The sequence below is a fragment of the Morus notabilis genome, unplaced genomic scaffold (assembly GCF_000414095.1).
Source record: "Morus notabilis unplaced genomic scaffold, ASM41409v2 Scaffold758, whole genome shotgun sequence".
NCBI lineage: Eukaryota > Viridiplantae > Streptophyta > Magnoliopsida > Rosales > Moraceae > Morus > Morus notabilis.
In genome coordinates, this window is record NW_010365805.1 from 187,797 (window position 1) to 202,369 (window position 14,573).

A 14,573-nucleotide genomic window follows, 5' to 3' on the forward strand; every position below is an offset into this window, starting at 1 on the left:
TATTGATATATATATATATATATAAATAACTTAATATTAAAAAAAAGTTTAAAAAATTTGGGCAATTCGGGCGGGCTCGGGCTGCCGAATACAAGCCCGCGGCCCGTTCAAAGTGAAATTCGGGCTCGGGTGGGCGGCCCCAAAATCTCGGGCGGGTCGGGTTCGGGCTCGGGCAAATCCTCGGGCTTTTCGGGCGGTCGCGGGCGGCCCGTCCAAAGTTCCAGCACTATGCTTGAGCACAAGAGTAACATACCCAAAAAGAAGAAGGAAAAAAAAAAAAAGAAAAAAGAAAAAAGAAGAAGTAAAGTTTAAGCATGGTGCATGCAAAACTGCATTTAATTTGTGTTCCCTCCCTTTTACACGTTATATGCTAAAGAAACAATTTACACCTTTAAATTCTTTCAGGTAATAGATGACAACTTTTTCTAAAAGGTTGAGACCGTCTCTTTTTATTATCATTTAGTGGTTGAGATTTAAGCTGTATGAATGTTATAAGAATATAGGATGTATCCCGTTCACTTCGTTGATTCGAGTTTAGAATTCGAGTTGAGATGTGACTTTATGTGAGAGCTTTTTACTGTAACAAAAAAGTTAGATGTGATTGTTTGTGAGAGCTTTTTACTGTAGAAAAACTCGAATTCTAAACTCGAATCAGTGAAGTGAACGGGACCACCCGAGTTATAGGACCAAATAATACTTTATGGTGAGGGAGAGACAAGGACCATGATTCCATTGCTTTTATTTTATTTTATTTTTTTGATAAAAAGCAGCTTTCTTTTTTCCTCACTTTTATCAGTGGAAGCCTCGGGATAACAACTAAAGGGATAAACTTTTGGCATCGGATGAGACTTTATTCTCACTAATGAGATCTTTCAACGCAATTTCATCCAGTTTTCACGCCTATATTGTTTATAAAAAACAAGTTCAGGACCAACAAATCTTCCAAATTGTTTGTATTTATCATGTTGCATCAAGCAAAGTCCCAGTTCAAGTAGCATTTACGGGGTTCGTAATTAATGATTCTAATCTATAGAATTGATTAGTGAGACCAATGTATAAAAACTATAATATGCTTGGACTATTTATCTAATTCCTGGGGTCTTAACTTCACCATACAATAAGACCTATGTGGGCAGTGGTGGAGCTTCTTGTTTTTTTTTGCTTTTTTGGACAAAATATGAAAACACACGAGTAAATGAGGGTATAATCAGAATTCTCTATTGAGAGGGAGTAGAATTGCAATTTTTTTTTTATTGAGTCCAGACACAAGTACAATTTCATAATTAAAGAAAACACGATTAAAATTTTTAAAAATTTATATATGAGGAGATTTTCAAAATCTCATTTGTGCCGCTTTGAGATCAATATGGCTCCACGTATATGGGGTATTGGGCCATGGTTTTGTTACACAATTACTTCCTTCTTTTGAGGGGGATAATGCCCTATAGCTTTCTTTCTAAGAGATGAGAGCAACATGAGTTAGATATCAAGACAATATCATTGCTAGTTATCAATACTATGGGTCTAGTTATCACTACTATGGACCCACCGTTTGTCGGAGTTTTGCTTTTTTTTTTTTAACCCTGCTACAAGTTTTGAAGTCCATCTAAAAGAGTTTTTTTGAGAAGTCAAATTTTATGACTTTAATTAGAAACTGTTCTAGAGAATTAAAACTATTCAAACACTTGTAAAAGCAGTTTTTAATCTCAAAAAACTAAAAACAGCAATTAGAAAGCTCTATCAAACAGAACCTACATAACACTTTGGCTCCCGTATATAACACTCAAGACGTTTGGTTCATGAATTCAAAATCATGATTAAGAATTATTCTCGTTTTACGTGTATTTTTTGAGAGAAAATACTGTAGCGAACCACGAATCATGGCACGAATTCTCCTTCCAAACTTCCCCTCACGTATAACCGAGTTTTGAAATTGTAACTACTGAGCCTTGAACTCAAAACCTCCTAAGGTGCTTAAGCAATTAATTAAGAGGGGACGACCAATCATAACTATTTACGTTCTAACAAGCATGTGCTCAGAAAGATTGAATTGATAAGAAACAAGAGCTACATTTCTATCAAATATGTGCAAAACATGCCAAAACAGACATGTTGATGAGCTAAAATGACCTGACACTGTTATTCTGCAATCGAAGACTCTCACCTTCAAGACGAGGCACAATATATGGTAAATTTCAAACAATGAAATAAGAGTTGTAGTTTTCGCATAATTCATGGAAAAAAAAAAGTAATATTGCGTTTTTTTTTTTTTTTTTCCCTTCAAATTATGTATAGTAACGGGATTAATAATGCATAGACCAAACAACCACTCTATGCGGCTCTAACTGTCTTCCATGGATGATCCAACTTTAACTCTAAACTCAAAGCTAAAGCATGTCATCTGCTTCTGATTCTCTCCGTCTATTACCTTCATTATAAGTTGGTATGAACCCTGCACGGCGCAACACAATGTCAAAAACACAAAATTTAGACATAAAAACAGAATTATAACACCATAAAAGTTCGCTCTTCTAGACAAGGCCTTTGGAACGTAGTAATAGGGCCTCTAGTCAATGTAAAGTTCAAAACAAGATTCCTAATAAATGGAGAAAATAGCAGGAGGTTTTATGGATGGATGGAAATATAACAATCCTTTCGGGCATGAATATCCCCTAATCTTATTGCGTTCCATAAATCAGTGCCTGAACTGGAAATTATGTTGACCCCTTAAATTCGTGAGTGTGTTATATCGATGGTCCTTTTGCTCACATCCATCAAATTTTAGATAGAATTTAACACTCGAGTTGCACGCGACTGTTTTACAAGGGCATTGTGGTCATTTTACTTCAAATCTAGAATCAAGCTTCTATTATTACTCTCTCTCTCCAATTTTGCAATCCCAAAGAACCAAGACGCCGTTGGCCTCCTCTCCACGAATTGAGAGCACCCGCCACTCGCCATCGTCATGCCTGCTAGATGTCACCGTCCCTGTTGCAACACCGTCCACCCCCGCAGGCTCTCTTTCTCTAACAAGAACCGAGACCGCCCCCGCCAATTCGCCATCGTCATGCCCCCACCCAAGCTAGATCTCGCCATCCTTGTAGCAGCCCCCACTGGATCTCGCAGTCGTCGCCGCCACGAAGAGAGTGTGGACGGCGGTGGAAGTGTCGTGGATCAATGTTTCGATGCCTGCATAGAGCCAGTTTATATAGAAATTTAATAACATCAATCAAATTTCATTAATTATCATAAAATTTTTATCAATTATTTAATTTATTATAACCATCAAATTATAAAATAATAAATATTAAAATAACTATTAAAACTACACCTAATTTATTATGCCAACATGCACATAACCCTTACTAAACACTAAAAATTTAATCTTATAATCTCGTTATTATTGTTTTTAATTATGAGCCCTCATTGACAAAAATTTCTAACTCCATCACTGTTCAGGTTGGGCTTGTTGGATCAGTGTTGCACAAGTGCTCGAAGCTGGTTAGCATCACTCTTTGGACATATTGGGCCTTCTTCAGAGATTAACCTGATGAATAAAGAGAACAAACACGATCTGAACAAACACCTCTTACATGATTTTTTTTTGGGTCTAGATGTGTTTTTTAAAGACGTTGTTTTGATTTAACGTTTTCTGATTTATTTTTGTCGAGATATTTATTAAGTCATTAGTTCTAGATTTGGTTATCGCTACTTATTTATTGTCCTTTTCTTTAAATGTTTTTTATTTAAAAAAAATGATTTAATGTTATTTTTTAAGTTAATTTTACTTTTATTTAATGACAAATCGAGTTCAAATTTTACTTTTTACTTAATATTTTTTTAAAAAGTGGTTCTACTCACTCTTTTACTCTTCACATTCCCTTCTAAATACACATCTCATATACTTTTGAAATGGTTAAATTTACTTTCTACAAATCCCTATTATTTCAAAATTACCCCAACTATTTTCATAGAGATATTAATTCTTAATCATTTCATTTTCTTTTCACACCCACCATTTTATTTTAATTATTATTTTAATATTAAAATTTTTAATTAAAATAAAAATAAATAAATAAATAACTAACGGCAACAAAATCAGTATATCATTGAGGTATAATAAAAAAGACAAAATGGAAATAGAATGAAAAAAATAAACAAGCATAACCATACAAAAAAACTAAACGGAAAAAAATCAATTCAACTTTACAAGAAATGAAAAAAATAAAACAAAATGATTTACCTTTACAAAAACGAAATGATTAGAAAAATAAAAAAAATAAAAAATAAACATAAAGCAAAAGAAAGAGAAGGCAAATGAGCAATCAACATACAACAAATAGTAAATAAAATTTAACATGCCTCTATGTAAAATTTTGGAATAGTAATCGAACCGTAAAAATTAAAGTTTTATTATGGATTTCAAAATCACACTTGTTTGTAATTTGAGAATATGACATGAGGGGTGTTTGAAGAGAGAGAAAATAAAATATCATTAGTTTATTTTTTATAATAAAATGTATTTATGTAATTAAGTCTATCATAATCGTCCTTTTTTGTCATTTTATGTGAAGGTTTCTTTTGTAATAAGAAATTATAATTAAAGGGAATGTGTGGAGAGTAAAAATGAATGTGTGAACAGAACCACTTTTTTTGGTTAAAAGACAAATGTTTAGCTAAATTTGTATTGATATTGAGATTAATAATTAGATTTGAGTTTGAGATAGAAGAAAATAACCAGTGGTGCCTATTTTTACTAATCATGTGCTAGCTACGTGTAATAAACATCCACAACTTAATAGACCTTGTTAATTGGACCTCTTATACAACGAGTTTTAAAGTTTGGAGAGTTTATTGTAAAAAGTTTTAGTTCAGGGTCTGATTTGCCAAACACGGTAAGTTCATGAGACAACCACGCAAAAAAGGTAACCAACAATTCTACAGCAACATGCCAACATGATACAGCAAATTTAGGGGCTGTTTTCCAGATTTGTGAACCCGTGAACCCAATTCAAACCCATTAGATGAGTTTACCTAATTAAGTGGTGCATCAATATTCAAATGGTAGCCGGAGAAAGGGAGACAAATCAGAATTTGTACTTGGGGACCGTCGCAAAGAACGGAAGAGGAAAGGTTGAGGCTGCAAAAGACACAAACAGTTTCCATTTAAATAGTTGATGAACCACTTAATAAGCTTCATCTAAAACATAGAGATCATAATCTCTCAGGTTCGTAGTATGCATGAAGTTCTCAATAAGGGAGAGTTTGAACCTTTGATGGGGCGTTTAAACCATCCAAGAACCAGTACTTTCAAAATCCACCCCCTTTAAGTTCACATGGATTTGAATCTAGTTGCTATAGTAAAACCATGGCTCTATTTCTGGTTTCCTCACAATTCTCACACTATCCTAACACCAGTTTTTTGATATGAAGATTTATTTCATATTCAGGCTTTATACTTACAAACACTAGTTTAAACTAGAGGTTTATTTATTCATTTATTTTTGGGTAGGAAACAAAAAAGGGTCCATAATGCAGTGTGAAGGGGATATAGATGAGGATATTGGACATAGGATTATGACAGGGTGGGTTAAGTGAAAGAATGTCACGGGAGTTTTATGTGATAATAAGATGCCTATTAAGTTGAAAGGAAAATTCTATAGGACAACAATTCGCCCAGCTATGTTATATGGTAGTGAATGTTGGGCCATCAAGAGACAACAAATATACAAGATGAGTGTGGCGGAGATACGTATGTTAAGATAGATGAGTGGCCATACGAGGATGGATCGCATACGGAATGAAGTTATTCGTGGTAAAGTAGGTGTAGCACCAATAGAAGATAAGGTGCGGGAAAACCGTCTGAGGTGGTACGAGCATGTACAACGTACATCGTTAGATGCACCTATTCGTGCTTGGGAGAACATCCAAATACCTAAGTACTAGGAGTGCGAGGGGTAGACCAAAAATTACTTGGGCCGGCGTAGTTAGGCACGACTTTTAAGATCTAAGGCTTCAGGAGGGTCTCGTGTTTAATAGAACAGACTGGAAACGAGAAATCTATATAGCCGACCCTAATTAATTTGGGATTAAGGCTTGTATTTGTTGTTGTTGTTGTTGTTTTGTAGAAAAAAAACCAGCCCGAAATTTGAACTAGAGTTGAAACCCCATAGGTTTAGAACTTTTGGTTCAAACTCAAAAGATTATACCACACAATTTGAATCCACGAACCAAACCAACCGTTAGTTTTTACGACACACACACACCTAAGAGGCTAAGAGGTGCAGCCGATACAGGATTAATCAATCCATACTTAACATAATTAGGGGAAAAATCACTTATTAATGATGCGAATAGCGATAATAATAGTGGCAATTGAGGCTGCAAGGGTGATTTAATATTGTGTTAACAGTGAGATTCCTAGTATTTAAAACATAATGCAAGTATGATTATTAAGTGGGATGATTACTTACAGGTGGGGTAAATGCAGGTAAAGCTTCAGTGTGAGAGATCACGAAACTGCCAGCTGAAACAGGACAAGAGGTCTCCCCGCATAGTTCGTGAGTCTCTTGGTGGATGTGTACTCCAAAATATTTAATATCAATCACCAGTTTTCCTCCAGAGATTGCTTCACCTGGTCTTGGCACATAAAATAAGTCTAGATTCAAAAAGAAAAAAAAAAAAGAAAATCACAAAAGGGACTGCCTAAAGTTACATAATGTCAAACCACTTTAGAGTTAGTTTCCTACAAATACAATATTATATACGTGTAAAAGCTTGTATGCATCCATGAAAAAAGAAGAAAGTTGGAACATGAATGGATGACTTGTATTATGAGAAAAATGACAACAAATTTCATGTAGACAAGACACGAGAATGACAAAAACATAAGATAGTAAACAGCACAAGTGAGCCAAGTAATGACACAGAACAAAACCTTTCAACGTTGAAATCATTAGTCAGCTTTCTTTACTCTTCTCTTTTCTTTTCTTCTTTTTTTTGTTTTTTTTTTTTTCCGACAACCGTGGTGTCCGAGACTTACTTCTACTAATCCACAGGATTCATACAAAGTGCCCCCTGCACATGCATCAGGTAAATGTTGGGACTTTGGCCCACGGGCGTGGCACCTAGGAATAGATAATACTCAATAGGAGCCTGAGGCACTACGTCCAAGTGATTCACTGATAAGGCTGATAAACTGTTGCTTAGATAGGGAATGACGGGGAGTTAGGGGTGTGTCGTTAGTAGTTAGTTAGCTGAGAAGTGTATATTGCGGGGAGGTACAGGGGATTGTCGTGAGGAAGGAAGAGAAGGGAATAAATAGGCAAGAGGTGGGATTAGAGAGTTAGGAAATTACTGGAGTCTGTTTGGGAAGTCTTGGCTAAGGCTGAGCAAGGGTTTGTGAGAGTATTGGTAGAATAGTTTGTAATTCGTTCTGTTAATCAATAAAGATTACATTTTCATTCTTCTTGATTCATTTCTGTGGGAAACAATACTCTGTTCTTATCATTCACCACTGAGCCAACCAATTGGCGTTAATCAGCTTTCTTTCTTCTAAGAGAATAAGGATACCTGTATATGCATTGACGGTGAAGGTCGCCAGCTGGCTTCTTATAACAGGATGAGGATTTATTTCAACTCCTTGAACAAAGACATCATAATCAGCCTGCTTATCTACACATTCCCCAAACATATGATCAGCTTATTGTACATGTTTAATTCATTAATATCAGTACAAATAGAAGTGAACACCGAGTCTCCAAATTTTCCAATCTATTTGAATGCATATTCACACGTAAAAACATGTTCAGCGTCAAGGAAAGCTGATACGAGGAATTCAATTGATATGAAAGTGCCTTTTTTTTTTTTTTTTTAAAGGAAAAAGAAAACTCTTTCTCAAGGAAAATTTCCATTTCCAGGGAAATTCTCGTGAAATCAAGGTGATAGATCTGAAAATCAAAGGAAACAAAGCATTTATGCTAACAACATCGACCAAATATTAGAACAGAAATCTCAAGAAGTAAAAGGTTTAAGAGGGAGCTTACCGCAGTAGTGAAAGTTCACGGCTTGAGTTAGAGGTACAATCAGACATAATAGTGGTATGAGAAGGACTGCAATGAGCTTCATCTCCGCCATCACGACCAGGTTTCAAGAAAGTTTTGCACTTCTGTTTTTTATCACAAATGATTTAAGAGAGAGGGAAGAGAGAGAGATATATAGAGAGAGAGAGATGGGATTGACAAAGAGATAAGAGAGATAAAGGCGACTCATTTGAAGGGACTATTATTGTTTCAATATATAATTGATCCGATCACAATTTTGCCAGATACAGAGAGAGAGAGAGAGAGAGAGAGAGAGAGAGGAAATGTGTATTTAAAATAAAAATCATATATTGCTATTTTTTTTCCCAAAGATGTGTACTCAAAATATTTGATTATCAATAATTGCTCTTCTAGGATCACGCATTACACGTGAAAGTTAAGCAGACATGCTGATGCTACTTTAGGCAATGGCAATCTTTATTCAGCTTCTCTAAATAGCAATGCTCAACTTTTTGTCGTCTCAGAAAAGTAGGTAGTTGAGTACAATAAAGCACCAGTAAAATTTAAGCATGGCCCATGGATAAACTGTATTTTGGGTTCCTTTTTACACATTTATATAAAGACTGCAATGATACATACATACTAAAGAAACAATTTATGCAGCTCTAACTATCCGCGACAGATGATCCAATGCCAATGGAGAAACCGAAGCTAATGCATGTCAGCTCACGCTTTCCATCATCTGTCAGCTTCATTTTGAGTTTGTATGAACCCTGACACGCGCAAAACATTATCAGAAATGCAGAAATATAATATATCTATTTCATAGACAGCAATAATTATACACGAAATTCGTCATTCTAGAGAAGCCCTCAAGATTTCTTCAGGATAAATGAAAGGTCCAATGGTGAAAGTTAAGTTTAAAGGAAAAATGGTAAAAACATTTGTGGACGATAACAGTTATAAGGCTGATGAATTCTTGGAAATTTTCAAGCTTCTTCCCTCTCTCTGCAAAGTGAAAAGAGCTGAAGAACTGCTAGCAGGAGGTTGGGAGGTCATCAAACTTCGACAAATTGTAATATAGTTTTTAGAAATGAACAGGGGAAAGCAAACTACAATACAAATTACTGGAGAGAAAAATATTTATGTTTAAACAATGCACACACAAACACTTAAACGCTGAAAGTGAATAGTGGTATTTGAGGCTGCAAGGAGATTTTAGCTGTAATTGGATTATGAAATTTATCTAGAACTGAGTGACTATGTACTAGAAATATAGTGCAACTGAAATTGCATAATGGAATGACTTACGGGTGGAGTAAATCCAGGTAAAACTTGGGAGTGAGAAATCACGAAATCACCAATTGAAACAGGGCAAGAAGTCTCTTCGCAAAGCTTGTGCTCCTCTGTGCGGACGTGTAAGCCAAAATATGAGACATCAATAACCAGTTTTCCTCCAGAGAGCGGTGCCTCTGTTAGCACATAATAGGTCATAAGTATGTCAAAAACACACTCTCACGCTGACAGACACAGAAATACACACAAAAAGGAATGACAATAGGTGCATTTTTTTGCTCATGCTAATATCAAATCCTCTAGAGTATTGTATTCTATTCATATACATATAGAGTTATTTGTGCATAGGAAAACAATAGCCCTTTAAGAAGAATCCAACATAGTTTTGACACTAAAACTAGTGAAACTTGGTGCACAAATGTACACATTGTTTGTCCAGCATCAAGCATAAGATAGCAGATAGCAAATAGCAAAGCTGAGCAAGTAAAGTAATGACAGAGAACATAGCCTTTAACTTGTGTAGTTACACGAGATTACAGACTGGATTTCCCAGCAATAAAAACAACATCAACTATCAACTTTCGTTCGGACAAGAACACATCAAACATAAGACAGGAAATTGGCAGAACTAAGCAAGCAATGACGAAACCAAAACTTTTCACGCCTTGAAATCAGTGGTCCACTTTCTCACTTCATAGAGTACCTGTAGTTGCAGAAATGCTAAACGTTGCCGGCTTGCCTCTTACAACCGGATCAGGATTTATCTCAACTCCTTTAACCGTGACATCATAAGCCTTCTTAGCTACAAAAGTATTAGACATTCCAAATCATATCAGCTAAAATTTCACAGCATTACCATCAATACAACAATCAAACAATAAATAAAATCTGAATTCATTTCATCACTTTACAATAATAATCGAGGAAGTAGACAAATTTATGGGTAAAAATGAAACTCCACATAATTTTCTGGTAAAACAAACAGAGGTTAAAATAAATTGTGCTTAGAGGTTAAAATAAATTGTGCTTTTCTTTTAGTATTTTATGACAATTAACAAAACAAAACGTTCAAATGGAGTTATTATTTGATTTCTCCTTTTCCTATGTGAAAGAAAATCAAATTTAAAAACTTTCGCCTACGAAAGAAATCTGATCAAAGTAATGCATTTGTTTTCTCCATTTCCAAAAATCTCATCAAAGGTTGCCTACGACCAAATTAAGCCGATATCCCAACACAAAAAAACCCCCCAAAAGCAAATATTATTTTGGGAATAACTTCAATAATTAAGAAATTATACTTTTTTTTCCTCTTCAGGAAAACAAAATCTAATCAAAGAAAGCTAATGATCGAAACCCAATCACTGGAAACCAAAAATTGCAGAGCACAACGTTAAGCTAAAATTCGAACCCAAAAAAAAAAAAGCCAGAAGAAAAAGGTTTAGTGGTAGTTACTGCAGTAGGTGACTTTGGTGGCTTGAGTGAGAGGCGCGATCAGACATAGCGACACAAGAAGAATTGCGATGAGCTTCATCGATGCCATTTTCAACACAGAATCCTTTGCAGAGACGAACAGAAATCACAGAAAATTTTGACAAAAATTAATAATTTCGTTTTAGAGAGAGAGAGAGAGAGAGAGAGAGAGAGAGAACAAGCAGTCAAGATGAGTAGCTAGATGAACCTTTGGTGGGAAGGAATTCAATTATTTCTGGTCTGATTAATTTGTTTATGTTCTTGTTTTTGTTTTTTCCTCGCCTAAGAACATGGACTTTGTTTTACTTGTATTTTTTTATTAATAAAGAAGTCCATCTAATCTTGATAATTACTATAGGTTCCCCTTACTTTTTGATATTTTTGTTACGATCCCATTTTTAATTTTTTTTTTGTTTTTTGTTTTTTTATTATCTCTAAAATTCATTTTAATACCCTGTATTTTTTTGTCTTGATAATTACTATAGCTTCCCCTTACCTTTTGTATTTTTGTTATGATCCCATTTTTTATTTTTTTATTATTGCTTAAATTCATTTTAATACCCTATATTTTTTGTAATCATTATTAGGTGAGAGCTACACGTTCAAAGTACATCTAAATGATTTGAATTATGATTCATGATTAGTTATAGTGTTTTCTCTCACAAAAAATACACGTAAATCGAAAATGGTTTTAATCACATGATTCTAATCCATGAAACAAACGTCTCTGAAATCTAATGGTACAGAAATAAAAAAATCCACTATCTGAATAATTCAAAAATTTAAAGGTTCAAAAAGATCTAAAAGAAAGAAAGAGTAGAAGGATTAGAATCATTTTCGATTTACGTGTATTTTTTGTGAGAGAAAACACTGTAACGAACTATGAACTATGATTTAAATCATGGTATGAATTCTCTTACCAAACGTCTCCTTATTGGAATAATGCTAGAGGATATATTGATGGTATTGAACACATATTCTAATAAAAGATAAGTCCTACAGCTGCAGTTTGAAACTCATAGATAAGCTTCACCTACTATTAGTATTAAAAAAAAAAAAGATTATGAAGATGGATTTCATCAAGTGCATGCCTATGAAAAAATGGTGTTATTTCAAGGCAAATTCAGATGTGTTTATAGAACTTCTGATAATAACTTAAGGCTAGAAAGAGGCTTGGTTAGTTGAGGCTAGAAAGTGTTGGTATGCCGTACATGACCGGTCTAAATGCTTCACTAATGAATTTTAAGATGGATAACTTTAGTTACCATTTTTCGTATTCATCAATCCATTATTCTTTAATTTACTTACCATCTAATGCAAGTTGCAATGAGTCCTTAGCTCAATATTTTGTATCTGTTACAATGGGCCAAATTGTTAAATATCAAGTTTCAACTGGAATTCAATCCAATTTATGTTTCTGTTAAAAATCACACGATCCATGCAATATGTCTAAGTTGTAATGAAATTGGAATTTTCATCAAAGAGGCAACTATGACTCCGTTTCTCAAACATTCAGCAACTTGGGATGATTGATTGCTAGAAGGGTAGTATGATTGGACCACATTTTCAGCTTTCAATTTGTGTTTTTCTTTCTTATAATTTAGGACAAGTACAATAACAAGGAAAGCTAGAACAAGAACACAAGAAAGGGACAAAATATTAGAGAACTGCTGATACTCTTAAGGATGTCTGTTTTTCTAATCTTTTTTTTTTCCTGACAACATTTTTGCCAATATACAATATGGTAAATCAAATCCTGAACTACAAAAAAGGAAATTAAGAAATCAAGGAAAACTTCACTATTGAAGGAGCTGTGTCAACATGTGGGAGCACCAACTGAAAAAGGAAGCCAAATTCAAAACCGGGTTTCTTGTGGGGTTTTTGCTCTTTTATCATTTGTATTTTTGTTATTTGTCTTGTTTTTCCAAGTAATTTGCTCTATATTGCTCAAGTGCGTTTGGAACTTGATTTAAAATGATTTTTTTTTGTATATACATAAAAATGATTTTTAGAGAACTGAAATCATTTTTAAAAATGTGTTTGGTAGTTTTATCAAGAGGTTGTTTTCAGTATAAAAAAACTCATTCATGTCTCTCTCTCAGCTCGAGAGAGGAAAAAATAAAAATAAAAAATGAAAAACGACTAAAAATCATTTTTCATTTCTCTCTCATTTTACACTAAACTAAAAAATCATTTTCATTTCTGTTTTTTTCTTTAATTGTGCTGTACACCGTTTTAAAATCATTTTTATTTTATTTTTTTCAAAAAATGTGAAAAACAAAAATAAGAATAATTTCAAACACTGCACATATTTCTCTTCATCTCCCGATCAGTCTCTCCTGGTTTCCAAAGGCTGATTTTTGAAAGTCGTGTCTAAAAGCATCCCATAAAGTGTGAAATCAAAACTTTGTTCCTCAAAACATAGAGGAATATGTCAAAGCTATAGTAACTTTTAATGAACTTATTAACAAGCCTGAAAAACAAAAAAAAAAAAACAAAAAAGAAAAGACAATTATAAAGAAAATTTATACAACATGAACATGTTAGAGAAAATAAGAAATATGTAGCAACACCAAAATGATTTCTAATTCCAAGAATTCAAAAGAGAGGTAGCATTAAAGAAGAAGATTCTCCAACTTTTGAGGACCAAACTTCAGAGACTTGGACGAGAAACAAGTAATAAGACAGTTCTTTAAGCTTGCATATCACAACCACCAAAAATCTGATACCATCACTTAAGCGTATTTTTGGTGTTCGGGCTTAACATCCCATGATTCTGGAGGCTTAACGTAACACCGATATTAAAAATATGAGATATTAAGATATTTAATTATCTCCGATTATTATTACACATTTTTAACATTCTTAATAACCAAACTTCTTGTTGTTACGTTTTCTACCGTTCATGTTTGGTGTTGAGAGTAAGGACGTGAAGATTGATGTAGATGGTGAGACATTGGGGATTGGGAAGCTCTCTGAATTGTTTTCGGTGAGGTAGTTGCAGAGATATTGAGGAGACTCAACCTCAGCCGCATGATCAGCTTGCTTTTCTGCAGAGATATTGGTCATGATTGGCTGATGTAGAGGGTGCGTGGGAGGAGTCGTTTAATTCTCTGTTGGACTTGAACCAATATTGGTAATGCTTTGCTTTGTATTTATAGAGAAAACTTTCTGGTGATGGGGATGGAAAAACCAGAAAGCTGGCTACGTGAAGACTAGGGAGGGCTAGGGATTGAGACGAGTCGATTCACAATATATATATATATATACACACACACACACACATATGTATATAAACACACATCGTTAAGGGGGTGTGTTTGAAACTAGTTTTTAGGATGAACAATTTTAAGTTTCCTCATGTTTGGAAATAAGAAAATAATGGGAAAAAATTAGAGCAAAAATGTTAACCTCCAAAATTGAAAGCAAAATTAAGTGTCTGTTTGGAATCATTTCTAAAAACGTTTTTCACGTTTTTCAAGAACAAAAAAAATAAAAATGCTCTCAGAAATGCGTTTGGCACCGTATTTCCTATAAAAAAAATTGAAAACGTTTTTGTACTTATTCTCAAAAAGTCACAAAAACTGAAAACGATTAAGGATCGTTTTCAGTTTCTATTTTTCTTTCCCCGACTGCCCCCCTGTCTAATCCATTACTTATTACTAGACTATTGTCTATTTATATTACGTTCGTACACGAGTAAATTTTTTTTTTCTTTACTTTAACCCTCAGGTTCTTAACATGTTTTTAGCATGTTCTTTTGTT

The 14,573-nt window shown here is 34.1% G+C and overlaps 2 protein-coding genes across 4 annotated transcripts; both read right to left on the reverse strand.

The window, feature by feature from the left end:
* Window positions 1–2,341: 2,341 nt before the first annotated feature.
* Window positions 2,342–8,150, reverse strand: LOC21399933 (putative phosphatidylglycerol/phosphatidylinositol transfer protein DDB_G0282179). 3 transcript variants are annotated; one of them, XM_024172647.1, is made up of 4 exons: window positions 8,046–8,150; window positions 7,573–7,674; window positions 6,474–6,634; window positions 2,342–2,452 (listed from the first exon to the last, which is right to left on the reverse strand). In XM_024172647.1, exons 1-4 carry the CDS (start codon window positions 8,134–8,136, stop codon window positions 2,342–2,344), a joined length of 465 nt encoding a protein of 154 aa, XP_024028415.1. In that variant the 5' UTR covers window positions 8,137–8,150. The 3 variants fall into 3 exon arrangements, 1 of the variants encoding a protein (XP_024028415.1); XR_002903161.1 differs by lacking the exons at window positions 7,573–7,674; window positions 8,046–8,150 and having other exon boundaries at window positions 2,406–3,189; window positions 6,474–6,543; XR_002903162.1 differs by lacking the exons at window positions 2,342–2,452; window positions 7,573–7,674; window positions 8,046–8,150 and adding an exon at window positions 4,883–5,140 and having other exon boundaries at window positions 6,474–6,543.
* Window positions 8,151–8,495: 345 nt separating this feature from the next.
* On the reverse strand, window positions 8,496–11,084 carry LOC21399934 (putative phosphatidylglycerol/phosphatidylinositol transfer protein DDB_G0282179). The gene is made up of 5 exons (XM_010108678.2): window positions 11,017–11,084; window positions 10,791–10,893; window positions 10,042–10,140; window positions 9,354–9,514; window positions 8,496–8,815 (listed from the first exon to the last, which is right to left on the reverse strand). Exons 2-5 carry the CDS (start codon window positions 10,876–10,878, stop codon window positions 8,708–8,710), a joined length of 456 nt encoding a protein of 151 aa, XP_010106980.1. The 5' UTR covers window positions 10,879–10,893; window positions 11,017–11,084; the 3' UTR covers window positions 8,496–8,707.
* Window positions 11,085–14,573: the final 3,489 nt, after the last annotated feature.